The sequence below is a fragment of the Cydia amplana genome, chromosome 6 (genome assembly GCF_948474715.1).
Source record: "Cydia amplana chromosome 6, ilCydAmpl1.1, whole genome shotgun sequence".
In the NCBI taxonomy this organism is placed as follows: Eukaryota; Metazoa; Arthropoda; class Insecta; order Lepidoptera; family Tortricidae; genus Cydia; species Cydia amplana.
Genome location: NC_086074.1, coordinates 18360024 through 18372790, shown reverse-complemented (window position 1 = coordinate 18372790; position 12767 = coordinate 18360024). Strand labels below are relative to the sequence as shown.

Below are 12767 nucleotides of genomic sequence, written 5' to 3'. Positions count from 1 at the left end.
TGTATATAATTTGTATGAAAATATATTACTTTAAAAATACTGCTATTATTTTAAATGTCAATAAATAAATCAAGTTTTATAAAGGAGACAATTACTGTTTGCCTCTCTTTTTCAAATCCCGTTGGTAGAAAGAGAGGTAAACTGTTAACTTGTATCTTCTATCCTTACAGCCCTAACACACTACCGCACCTTGGTGCTCAGAATACAATAGTTAAAACTTTAAAAAACGTCTTTGAAAAGTCTGTTCGAGCATCACTTAAAAACGCTGAAAAATTATTATTATTTTCTTTGCTATGGCAACATTTTAACTGAAACGTCAAGTTAATCTTTTCCGCCTTTCGAGGTTAAGGTGTCACTTTGTGAAGGTGCATATTCTTTATTCTTGCTATAAAAATCGCTTAAAATCCTAATAAGTGCTTCATAATTTTGTGAATCATTAAACGGTGTTCATCTGTGATTACTACTAAGTTGGTTTTTTCTTTTATTTCAGATCACAATGGGGCGCCGACCCGCGAGATGGTAAATAGTTTACGTTTACGAGTTCGTGCTTTTCCTTGTCACCCACGACCATAATTAACGCTGAATGTAATTTATTTCCAGTTACCGCTACTGCAAAAACAAACCATACCCAAAATCGCGGTTCTGCCGTGGTGTGCCTGATCCCAAGATCCGTATTTTCGACTTGGGCAAGAAGAAGGCACCGGTGGACGACTTCCCGCTATGCGTGCACTTGGTGTCCGACGAGTACGAGCAGCTGAGCTCGGAGGCGCTGGAAGCCGGCCGCATTTGCTGCAACAAGTACCTCGTGAAGAACTGCGGCAAGGATCAGTTCCACATCCGTATCCGTCTGCATCCGTTCCATGTCATCCGCATCAACAAAATGTTATCGTGCGCTGGAGCTGATAGGTATGTCAGACATTATTTATTGCATGCGTTATTCAGGTTATTCTCTTTATATGTTACCTATGGACACAATTTGTTAGTTTTAAAAATCCATAATATAATTTGGTACTGTGGAAAAGTTATCAAAGTGAAGCAATTTCATTGTGATATGTAGACAGTTCCACAATATATTTGTAATTCAGTAACTTACACAACATAAATGTGTCCAAAACATTAAAATTAAGTCTGCTGTAAAAATTTAAAAAGTTCAACAATGAATCAAATGAATGGTGACTTGTAAGTTGTATTACGTTTTTTGTGGAAAAACAGTCATAATTAAATATTACTACTCACCTTAGAAAAACGTAAATAATGACTTGCCATTTATGAATTTAATATTATTGTGTAATATTTCACTAATCTTACCTTGAAATTGTCTTAAATATTATCTACCATCACCTCATGAAAGCTTGTAAATACTGATAAATAATCCAAAGAGGATTGTTTTTGTCAGTGCAAATCAGTAACTTACTTCATAGCATGCTTTGTAATTACTAACATAGCTACTGTCCGTTTCATTTCAGGAATTCGAAAACGCACAAGTTTTGGGTCACATGTTCTGCCCAAATACTTTAAAGGCTACATATTTTGTTTTAGGAACTAAGAGCCATAATTGTACTTTAGCTCATATGACTGAAAGATTTGGTTTTCTGGCCCTTGTTATGGCCTTGTACGGCATTGCGGTTTTCAGTAAAGCTTCAGTTATCTCCTCATATTGTTGTTGTTGCATTATCTACACTGCCCAGAGGTTGTCAGGAAGAGTTCACCACTCTTTAACAATTAAACTGCTGTTGTTCACTAAAATAGTTTATAATAATATAATGCTTAAATTTTATTTAGATAGGTGTTCTTTTTGTGTGCAGTAAATAAAATAAATAATAATTATTAACAATTATTATTTCTATTGTGTTGTATTAGGTTGGAAGTACTTTTAGACACAATAGCTCTATGTTTAAATACTATAATAAAATTGCTGTTTAAAATTCAAGTGAGTATTCGAGTTTTGGGTACACAGCCAAAAATAATTTTATTCATGTTTATATGCCATATATTCACTCTTAGGTGTTTTATTATACAATTTACAATTGTTGTTCAGAATTCATAAGTATTCATGCATCATGTTTCTGATGCATATGCAAAACTCGAAAATAATAGCTCTATGTTCCAATTGCAGGCTCCAGACCGGGATGCGTGGTGCCTTTGGCAAGCCGCAGGGTACCGTGGCGCGCGTGCGCATCGGACAGCCCATCGTGTCCGTGCGCTCCAGCGACCGCTGGAAGGCGCAGGTCATCGAGGCGCTCAGGCGTGCCAAGTTCAAGTTCCCTGGACGCCAGAAGGTATGCACATCACTTACATCATTTTTGAGTGAAAGACAAGCAGATGTTTTTGTCAGTAGAAAAAGACGCGAAATTAATATTTTCTATGGGTGGTCATGTTTTGCTCTCTTTTCTAATAACGCAAAATCGCAAATGGCTTCCCAGAATCACTGATGGCTTTTATTAAAAACTTGCTCTATTCAGTAGTATTCGAGTACCGAATCAGTTTTTCTGCAAGCTTGTTCCCCACTGTATGCTGCATTCTTTCAGCGCAGCAGTCACAACACTACACTAGCACTAGGCCAAGTACATAATGCAGCCTACTGAAAATACTCCCTAAAGGTTCCGTCACACAGGCACGTTTTCCGGGCGGGGCGTGAGCGAGGCGCGACGCTTTTACATATAAAACGCTCTCGGCCCGCCCGGAAAACGCACCTGTGTGACGGAACCTTAACCTTTTGGACGCCTATGACCGATATATCCGCACCGTAGGTTGAACGCCAAAGACAGATTAATCGGTCACAGACCACAGAGCAACATAGACCTACATGCATATGCATAAAGTTCAATTTCAGTTTTGACACTTCGGTGACGTGGCGTCAGCGTGACAGCTTTTGTGTTTGACACGGCGTCGAAAAGGTTAAGCCAACTGGCATACTTGACTATCAGTTGTGTGAACAAAGGCAATTGTTCCCTAAAACTAGGAATAACCGTCATTCTTTCTGTTATAAATCAAACAATAGTCGTAACACAAGTTGACATTTCACGTTTACCTTAGCGACTGCTTAAACTCAATCGCAATCCATCTCGCTCGCACTGACTTGTTAATGCGATAGAGTGGTAGCCGTGCAGAAACTTATATAACTTTTTAATTCCAGATCTACGTGTCGAAGAGGTGGGGATTCACCAAGTACGACCGCGAGGAGTTCGAGAAGCTGCGCGCGGACGACCGGCTGGCCAACGACGGCTGCAACGTGAAGTACCGCCCCCTGCACGGCCCGCTCGACGCCTGGCGCAAGGTGCAGGTCGAGCTGCACAACGTCTGAGCCCGGACTATAATATACTGTAAAAACTATACGACTCTTTTATTTATCCTACCTTACAACCAGGCAAGGGCGGAGCCAGATTTATAGTCAGCTCAGGGGGGTCGCCAGTTTAGAAAAATATCTACTGTTGTCCTCTAGGTTGTCTACCCAGCAACGCCCCTGGATCTGCCCTTGCAACCAGGTACATAAAGTTAGGAACCCAATGATACATGGCTCGTCTCCTAAATTAGTGAACTTGCACTGACCATAGTCCATCAAGTCACTATTGCTTCAAATAAAAAACTGTATTTCCATCTGTGCCCTGCGGGGACAGATGGGAATACACCTCAAAAACAGTCTTCTCTGACACAAGATTATAGCAATGGACTTTATTTTATACATATATAAGGTAGGTTTTATCATGGCTTTTTAAGACTTTATTTTGTTTGAATTAAGGTAGAAAATCAAACTTGTCTGTCTAAGCTAACTTTGCATGGACTTAGAACAAAGTGAGGAGTGTCATTATTACAAACGATTCCGTATAGCCACACCCTCTATTCTATTTTAACTAAATCTTGTATCTTTTGACCTCCAGTAATGAACAGCTGCCAGACTTCTGGATCCTACAGAGGCTAGAGGAAACTATAATAGTTTAGTTGCTCTCATTATTATATACCATTTTCCGAGGCTAGCTCTCTCGTCTATTCCGTGATGGTGACACGATAATGTCCAAAATCAAGATCATGCATGACCGTGACATCATCACATAATAGTCGATTTAGACTCGCGCGAGCCACGAGACGAGAGTGTAAGCGGTGGGCTCGCGGCTCGTCTCGTGGCTCGCAAGCTCGTCGAGCTAATATAATTTAAACACTAACGGCACGGCATAAGGTTTATAACCGAATGACAAGCCGAACGCGAGTGTAAACGGTGGACTCGCGTCTCGTGGCGCGGCTCGTCTCGTGGCTCGCGCGAGAGTCTAAACCGAGTGTTAAAGTAGCGTTTCATTATTGCAAAAAAAATAGCGATTTAGCCTAACCTAAAAATATAGCAGGAAAAACAAAACGCAATCTGTCAAAAGAAATCACAGCTGATTTTGTGATTTTCAGTTCCGCGTGAAAAATGGGATTTACTTTAAGGAAAATTTAGATATTATTAGCCGGATTTAATCAAAATTGGTCTGACAACAGCGTAATATAATCTAGTTCACCATGGATTTCTTCACCGAGGTGATCGGAGAGACGGTGATTCTCGGTTTGGATTCTCTCATCCTCGGCTTCTGTGTGAAGCAGTTGAGCAAATGCAAACATATATTAAATGCTTTACAGGTAATTTGAATCCTTATGTAAGCTCTACTACTTTGATATATTTTGCCTGATTTAACAAAATAGATTTTCAGTAGATAAACATTGCATAATTATAACAAACCTTGCGAGTTTGTTTGACTAAAATTGAGTAGTAGTAATTTAATTACTACCGTACCTACTATAAAGTACTTTTGTTATTTTAATCTGTTATCTTCTTGTAAATATAAATATATGTAGGTACCTACTCAACTGCAATTACATACTATAATCTGCTGTAACATTTCGTATATTTACAAAATAATTCGTATATACATTTTTATTGCATATCGGCACTGCTTTGAAAAAATCTCGTATCTCACACGGCTACTCAAAGTCGAAAGACTATATTTTTCTTTTGATTGACAGAATAAGATACAAGTTTTTTTTTTCAAAGTAGTGCCAATACGTTCTCTGCAAATTGATGAATGAGTATTTTTTTTTATGTTCATCAGTTGGTTGCATCAAAGAAACTATCTATAAAAATGATTAATTCCTACAGACCGCACCAGTGCTGGATATAGACTCGTCACTCAGCAGAGAGATCAGCAAGTACCCCAACAACACCATCCCTTATGTGGTGATCCGGGGCTTGGTGAAGCCCCTCGGGAATCCCATTGTTAGCAACTACAACAACTCCGTCACTGGTGTTGTGCAAAGGTGAACCAATTGTTAAAACTTTTGTCTTTTGTTTAATTTTGTCCATGTAATTTTGTAATTAATCAGTAAAATAACCTATTTAAATAGCAAAATTTCTTAACTGGCAGTAATTTTGAAACTTCACTTCAAAAATAGACTGGATACACATTATAAATTTACTAAGTGCAAAAGAAAATACAAGTACATCGATATACACGCATCAGCTCCAAGAGCTGCTAGTGTATCAAATAAAATAATAAATAAATAAATAATAAATATGGAAATCATATTATAGCAGTTTTTTTTGACATAATCTGGCCACAAGTCGTGCAAAGGCAGGTTGATCTACATATTGTGGGGTCCCTGAGAGAAGCTTAGACTGAAGTTATGCCGACAAAAACAGCATTATATAAACAGTGAACTTGTTACAGGCTAACAATAAAGGAACATGTGATAGCGCGCACGTCAGCCGGTTTCTGGTCGGACCAGACGCGCACGATCCATGAGGTGTGCAACTCCTGTCCCTTCGTACTGAGCAATGGCAAGTTCAGCATTGAAGTGGTGGACGCGCTCGCGGCTGAGTTACTTGGTAAGATATAGCCAAAGATTACACAGCCACCGCATTGTAAACCATTTATAAAGAGCGCGATGTTACCACACAAAACAGTAGCATTCTACAAAATTTTATACTACATATAACGTATATGACATAACACCACAGGTTCACGCCTAAAACTCAATTTTTAGGGTTCCGTTTATCACTTTGTTGTCCGTCCGTTCGTCTGTCTGTCAAGAGCCCTTATCTCGGAAACGCGTGGAGGTATCGAGTTGAAATTTAAAACATATATTCAGGTCTACGGTCCCTTTGAAGCTGTGAAAAAAATTAAACTTCAAAGTTAACGTAAAAAAAAAGATCGGCCGTTTATGCCGCGAAATAGTACATTATTGTCGAGGTTCGGACGTAGCTACTTGCTGGCTGAGGATTCGTTTTAAACGGACGACCTTGGGACTGGAGTCCGTTTAATTGAATCCGAAGCCAGCAAGTAGCCTTCCAACCGAGTCATATATAGTGCTTTTCTCAAAAATAGTGCAAGAAATAGAAATATTTTACGTAAGCAACGTTCTAATTTTCACATAAACAAGTAAAACCATTAAAAAGATTTGCTTGCCGCCTTTAAAAAAAAAGAAGTGGATTTTTCTGCTGAAAATACGCCAACCTATTTGAGACACCTAAATAGTCGCGGTACCAACATTAAGCCTGTAACAGACTATCGCACCGCACCGCGACCTTGGAGCGTCGCACCCATAAGTGAGAGCGAGAAAGAGATATCTGTTTCTCGCTCTCACTTATGAGTGCGACGGTCCAAGGTCGCGGTGCGATGCGATGGTCTGTTACAGGCTTTATAATAATAAATGCTGATCATCTGTTTGGCTGTTTAAGGGACCTATGCCTTCATTTGATATGGCCATTTAAAGTTTTAAAAAGTTGGAACTCGTTAAATAAAGGCTTGGCCAGACACAGAGCGCGACGCAGCGACGCGTCCGCGCCGCGCGACCGCGGCACATGCTAACAGGTTACCGACGTCAAACAGACTGCGTCCCGCCGGTATCACGCCCCGCTTCTGTCGCGCCCCGCGCCGCGCGGCCCCTTGCGTCCGCGCAGCGCTGCGCCGCGCGGACGCGGCGGGACGCGGCGGGCCGCCGCGTTGCGCTGGGTCACATCAGTCGGATCGGACGTTAGGCAGCGAGCGGTGGCGCGCGGCCGCGCCGCGTTCCCGCGCGGCCGCGCCGCGTTCGCGCGCGCGATGAGGGCGTGTTGAGAGCGCGGTCCGCGCGCGCCCTGTTTGAACAGTCATCGCGTCGACATCACGCGGCGCGGACGCGGCGCTGCGTCGCGCCAAGTCGCGCTCTGTGTCTGGCCAAGCCTTAATGGAATTTGTATGCAACATTTCAGTCCTGAAATCGAGACTGCAATGTTTTTAACTTTTTAATTTTTTGAATGACCATAAACTACGCACTTCGCGACCTATTTTTTAACCGACAACGTTGACTTTGCCGTCCATTTTTGAGAAAAAACTTATTTCGACCCTCTAAAGGGAATCAAAATTGATAGGGTACTTCCCGTTGTCCTAGAACTATGAAATTTGCCAAGTATCGTCTTACACTACAAATACTTACAGGAAAAAATCTTAAAACTGTAAATTTGTAAAAATAAGAAGGTTTAATTTGTACGGAACCCGCGGTGGGCGAGTCGGACTCGCACCTGGCCGGTTTTTAGGGTTCCGTACCCGAAGGGTAAAAACGTCGGGCGGGGTCAGTACTTGGATGGGTGACCGTTTTTTTGCTTGTTTTGCTCTATTTTTTGTTGATGGTGCGGAACCCTCCGTGCGCGAGTCCGACTCGCACTTGGCCGGTTTTTGGTAAATTATTTGACTATTCACGGTACAAGTCGTAAAAGTGGATGCAAATGAAACGAGCTATTTAGGGTGAACGCGAGTTATCGTGTGTGCTCCGTTTTGTTGTTGAGATGATTTGAGTGCACAGACAAGACATCCTCTAGACTGAGCATAGTAGCGCTACCCCCTCTGCCACAAATATACGGTAGTTTTACTCCATTTTCGAGTAAAGGTGTCTTTGTGTGACGTCCGTGTCTTTGAACGGACCAATCACGGCGCGGGACTCGCTCTCTTCGTCCCCCGCACCTCAGTATTTTTGGCAGCATCGGTTTCATGAAATAATTGCTCTAAACTCCGTCTAGAGGATTCCTAGTCTATATTTGAGTGTAACATAAGCCATAAATCTCTCCAGACATGGACGTGATCTCCGACAAGTTCGAGCCCATGTCCCCCGGCGTCATCGACCACGTGTGGGGCTTCTTCTCGGGCGTGAGGCAACGCGGGCTCCAATCCATGGAGGAGATGCTGCGAGACGGCTCCTTTATAACTGCTGTGGGGGAGCTCAGCGGTCCTCCAGGGGCACTGAAGATACAGCCACCGAGAGATGGTCTACCATTGTACCTCACAACTGCTACGAAGTCAAGTTTGCTCAAGAGATTGGCGAGCTCAAGAGATTTCCTAAGGTAAGTCGTAAGTTACAGCTCTAGGAATCTTGATCGGTGTCCAATCCATGGAATAAATGCTAGACGGCTCCTTTATAACTGCTGTGGGAGAGCTCAGCGGTCCACTAGGGGCACTGAAGATACAGCCGCCCAGAGATGGTCTGCCATTGTACCTCACAACTGCCACGAAGTCAAGTTTGCTCAAGAGATTGGCGAGCTCAAGAGATTTCCTTAGGTAAGTCGTAAATAATCGCTGTGGGGGAGGTAATATTTTTCCTTTATTTAACTAGCTTAGAATCAGCAACAGCAGCTAGAGCAGGTATAGCGCCTGGATAAAGTGTAATAGCAATCATTAAGTTTGAGCATAAGCTTAATTGCTTACATCAATTATCAGGCAATTCATTAACTCTCTCAATTCCACCCCCCTTTGCCAACATAAAAACTATCCTATCCTATGTCCTTCCCCGGGACTCAAACTATCCCGATGCCAAATTGCAACTAAATCGGTTTATGCGGTTTAAGCGTGAAGCAGTGCCAGATTAACCAATAAGCAAAACAAGCACGTGCTTAGGGCACCACGTCTAGGGGGGCACCAAAAACGTAGGCAAAAAAACGCGCAGGCTGCATTAGCATTGCAGTCGTAGTGGAGTATTTGCATGAAACTTTTTGTACATGTACCCATCTAATAACATCGGGTTTTAAGAGTAAAAAAGCGCGTAAGAACGTCTCCAACGTAGGCCTTTGATTTGACCTTACGCGGACGCCTTAAGCTCATGGACAAAAAATCTTGCCGTCGAGCTTGCGACCAGCCGATTTTTTCGACATAGGTACCGATTTTATAGCGAATTTTGCTCTCTTGTACGCCAGATTTGTCGGCCAGGCCGAGTTGCTGCATAGCCGCGATCCTGCAACCTAATTGTCAAAATGTTATAAGGGGCCCTGCGAAAGCTGAAAACTAAAAGCATCCTATCAAGTCGCGCTTTCGAGTGAAGCCAAAGAGCGAGCACTAGGAGGTCTAGGAGAGTCGTGATTACATAGATTTAAGATTCGTTTTCAAGCCACTCTTTTCCAGTTTAGCGTTAGTTTTTATGCGAGGCCTTCTACCTCACGCCAAAGTCGATCTTCTGCCTCAACTACACATGGGCGTGGATCCAAATCCAAGCTTTCCTCTCTCGCAGCTGGGCTGTCTGCCTTGCTCACACTTTACCATTGGTTGTAACTATGATAACGCGCCGCGATTGGACGCACCGGACGTCCAGCCTTATGCGGAGCACACTTCGCCATTGCTTAATTTAAAGCTCTGCTTTCTTGCATCTCTGCATGAAAACAACCTCGCCGAGACCCTTAAATATCAAGCCCTATGCGAAGCTAAGCTGGCAGATAACTTTTCCATCCCTTCTCTGTATGAAATCCTGCATCCGCGCCTGTTTGGGACTAAAAGTAAAAATTTACAATTGTTTATTGAATGGCGTTTTTTCTAATAAAAATTTTCGCGCTCGCTACGTTCGCGTTTTCAATAAGGTTTTACGGGTTAAACTTGACGTTCGGATAGCGACTGCAGCAGCATTACTGTTGCAACGTTACTACTGCAGCACTAGCACTGTCAATTTCCAATTCAAGTATTTTACAATTTTACAATGTCTGTAGGTATAGGTAGGTTACGTCAGCGTTAGATTTTACAACAAAGTATGGTTATAGAGACCTTAGAAGGCTTCACGTGATTTTTTAATGATAGCTCTGGGTGCTCTTAATAACCGCTGTAATAATGCAGGAGAATTGGTTCGTTTCATCTAATCACGCTATATGACAGTCAGACACTGAGCTCACGCGCGAATCGTCTAGCGATACTGTAGTTCACAATCGTACATCATACTAAATTACACGGAAATATTCGTAGCTACTTTTGATTTGTGCGCTATGCTATGTACTATTTACAACAGTTTATATTCTCTTTACCGTAATTAGTAGGTAAGAGTGTGCGTGCACCAAAGTATCCACAGGTGAAAATTTTAAATAAAGTTATGGTCATTAATATTTTTAAATAGGTATTATATATCTAGGAAAGAAATACTCTCAGAAAACAGCCAATGTTTTCTTAATCAGTAGGTCACCAACTCGCAAATGAGGTGCACATGTTTAGTTCACGTGTAGGTACTTAGTTTATTATATACGATCGAATCGGGAGCTAGCTGCGGCTGTCCTTAATTGCTCTACATGAATATTCGATATGTTCATCACTACTCAGTGAGTTTCGCCTAAGATTTGTATAAGAATTCCTTTTGCCTTCATAAACCTACAACCTAGTGAAATTGTAGTGTAATATTTGTGTTGTTAACAGTAAAAAAAAGTTAATAAAAAAATATTGTGTGATTAATCAAAAACACAAAACTAAATTACATTAATGGTAATGCTTAGCTACAGGTTAATTTATTCTGTTTGCATTCAATACCGATGTTTCGATACTTTCGAAACCACAAATAGCATTTTTATTGCCTAAACATTGAACACATATTAATGAGGCACTTACAAGAAACTGGATTGAGAGTTCGGCGTGTCGTAGTTATTTACTGTCATTGTATTAGTTGCCGTTATAATGTTCACCGGACTCATGTAAGCGATTGTTTCCTAATTTACCTACGAGTATGTTATAAATAAATGCAACTGTACAGAGGGCCTACCGTACCACGATCGATGTGATGCCTCCCCGTCACACTTACGTACGAATTTAGAAGTGCGACAGAGAGACAAAGGCGGGATTCCACCAGGGTGCGGCACTATGCGGCACAAGCATATTCAGTTACAAAAATGCGTGTTCAGCACAGTGCCGAACACTGGTGGAATCCTGCCTTAACGTCGAACGTGGTTCGCGGTAGGCCCTCTGTTTATAATAATATGGGGCATTATCCATGAAAAGGGACCTTATCGTAGATGGCGCTTACGCCATCCAACGTCGCGCGGCATTTTATTTATATCGGAGCATCGTTAATAATGGCGTAAGCGACAATAAGCCACCCTTTTCATGGATAACGTCACATATACTAATAACATGCCTTTTCCAGAGTGCTAGTGGTCCTCTTCGGCACAGTAGCAGCGCTGGCGGGGTCCCGCATCGCCTACAAGTACCTATCGCGGCGGCGGCGCAAGGCGCGCGAGAGCGAGGTGAAGCAGCAGCTCGCGGCCGGGCGCCGGGAGCGCCGCGCGCGCGCCCGAGACCGCGACCTCAGCGAGGCGCAGCTCTGCGTCGTGTGCGCTGAGAACCCCAAGGAGGTGGGTACTGCCCTAGTAGCACGGTCGCATTTTTATCATTTGTCACCATGCCTGTCACGTTCTAACAAGTATGTAAGTGCGAAAGTGACGGGCATAGTGATAGTCGATAAAAATGGAACCGTGCTGAGCCCGCTGGACTATACATAGTTCTTTTTTTTTTGCATAGAAAGAAGGTAAGCGATCTTGACATGTCTTTTAATTGAAAAACGCTTTTTGAAAATCAGTAACTATTGTTTATGAAAGCTGAAGAATATAAATGATCGTATTAGATTAATAATTGTTACATATTTGCCGTGACTTATTTTTAAAACGTGTTTTTCAATCACATCAAGATTGTTTACCTTTTTTCTAATGCTAAAAAAAACAAACTATAGTGCTCTAACGTTTGTAACCCAGTAGCAGTATTAGTGGGCATCGCTACAAGTAGGTATACATATTGCGGCGCCGGCGCCTGACGTGTACTACCACTAGTATAGTAGGCCTTTTGGCGTTGCAGTAAGGTTTACAAATTGTGGCGTGGTGAGTTAACCTGCTTGAGCGTCATTGACAGTTAAGACCTATGTTAGAGAGAAACAAAGTCTATGTTGTTTTCTCCTTAGCAGTATCAGCATCATACAACACACAGTCCAAAACTCTCGCATGTGTTTTTTATTGACAGATAAACTTTAAGCCATTACAATAAGGTTCAATATCAAACATTCTCCTTACAGATAATCCTGCTACCCTGCGGCCACGTGTGCCTGTGTGAGGACTGTTCAGACAACATCACAGAGCAGTGCCCGATCTGCCGGGAGCGGATAGAATCACGCGCGCCCGCCTTTATCACGTAGGGGCTGGTTGAGACAGCGGGGCAGGTTGAGACAACGGGGCGAGTTGATACAGCGGGGCAGGTTGAGACAACAGCGGCGATAGCACGGGCGGATTTTTATCGTTTGTCACCATGCCTGTCACGTTCTAACAAGTATGTAAGTGCGAAAGGGACGGACATAGTGACAGGCGATAAAAATGGAACCATGCTGCGCCCGCAGGAAAAGATGAAATAGTGACTTGAGAGTATGTGACAGAGGACAAGTCTTTAGCCTGGACAATACCTAGTGAAAATTAGAGTCGTAAATTGCTTTTATTTTGGTGTACTCTCTGCTGGTAATGAAATGTACGCAATAGTTAAAATAAAAAC

At 42.4% G+C, this 12767-nt stretch overlaps 2 protein-coding genes across 2 annotated transcripts; both read left to right on the top strand.

Annotated features, from left to right (window-relative positions):
- The first annotated feature begins 254 nt into the window (after window positions 1–254).
- Window positions 255–3333, top strand: LOC134649011 (large ribosomal subunit protein uL16). Its single transcript, XM_063503700.1, has 5 exons — window positions 255–365; window positions 491–519; window positions 601–906; window positions 2117–2279; window positions 3137–3333. Exons 2-5 carry the CDS (start codon window positions 497–499, stop codon window positions 3302–3304), a joined length of 660 nt encoding a protein of 219 aa, XP_063359770.1. The 5' UTR covers window positions 255–365; window positions 491–496; the 3' UTR covers window positions 3305–3333.
- Window positions 3334–4369: 1036 nt separating this feature from the next.
- On the top strand, window positions 4370–12487 carry LOC134649010 (mitochondrial E3 ubiquitin protein ligase 1). The gene is made up of 6 exons (XM_063503699.1): window positions 4370–4611; window positions 5129–5286; window positions 5697–5854; window positions 8074–8344; window positions 11383–11590; window positions 12301–12487. The coding sequence occupies exons 1-6, from the start codon at window positions 4495–4497 to the stop codon at window positions 12418–12420; spliced, it is 1032 nt and encodes a 343-aa protein (XP_063359769.1). The 5' UTR covers window positions 4370–4494; the 3' UTR covers window positions 12421–12487.
- The last annotated feature ends 280 nt before the right edge of the window (window positions 12488–12767 follow it).

What these genes read in the sequence shown, in the direction of transcription:
- LOC134649011 (XM_063503700.1), top strand. Translation starts at nt 497, where the DNA reads ATGGGGCGCCGACCCGCGAGATG. An exon ending in GGGCGCCGACCCGCGAGATG is followed by an intron (nt 520 to 600) that starts GTAAATAGTTTA and finishes ATTTATTTCCAG; the next exon opens with TTACCGCTACTGCAAAAACA. An exon ending in AGTTCCCTGGACGCCAGAAG is followed by an intron (nt 2,280 to 3,136) that starts GTATGCACATCA and finishes TTTTAATTCCAG; the next exon opens with ATCTACGTGTCGAAGAGGTG.
- LOC134649010 (XM_063503699.1), top strand. Translation starts at nt 4,495, where the DNA reads ATGGATTTCTTCACCGAGGTGATCGGAGAGACGGTGATTCTCGGTTTG. An exon ending in ATATATTAAATGCTTTACAG is followed by an intron (nt 4,612 to 5,128) that starts GTAATTTGAATC and finishes TAATTCCTACAG; the next exon opens with ACCGCACCAGTGCTGGATAT. An exon ending in GCGCTGAGAACCCCAAGGAG is followed by an intron (nt 11,591 to 12,300) that starts GTGGGTACTGCC and finishes TTCTCCTTACAG; the next exon opens with ATAATCCTGCTACCCTGCGG.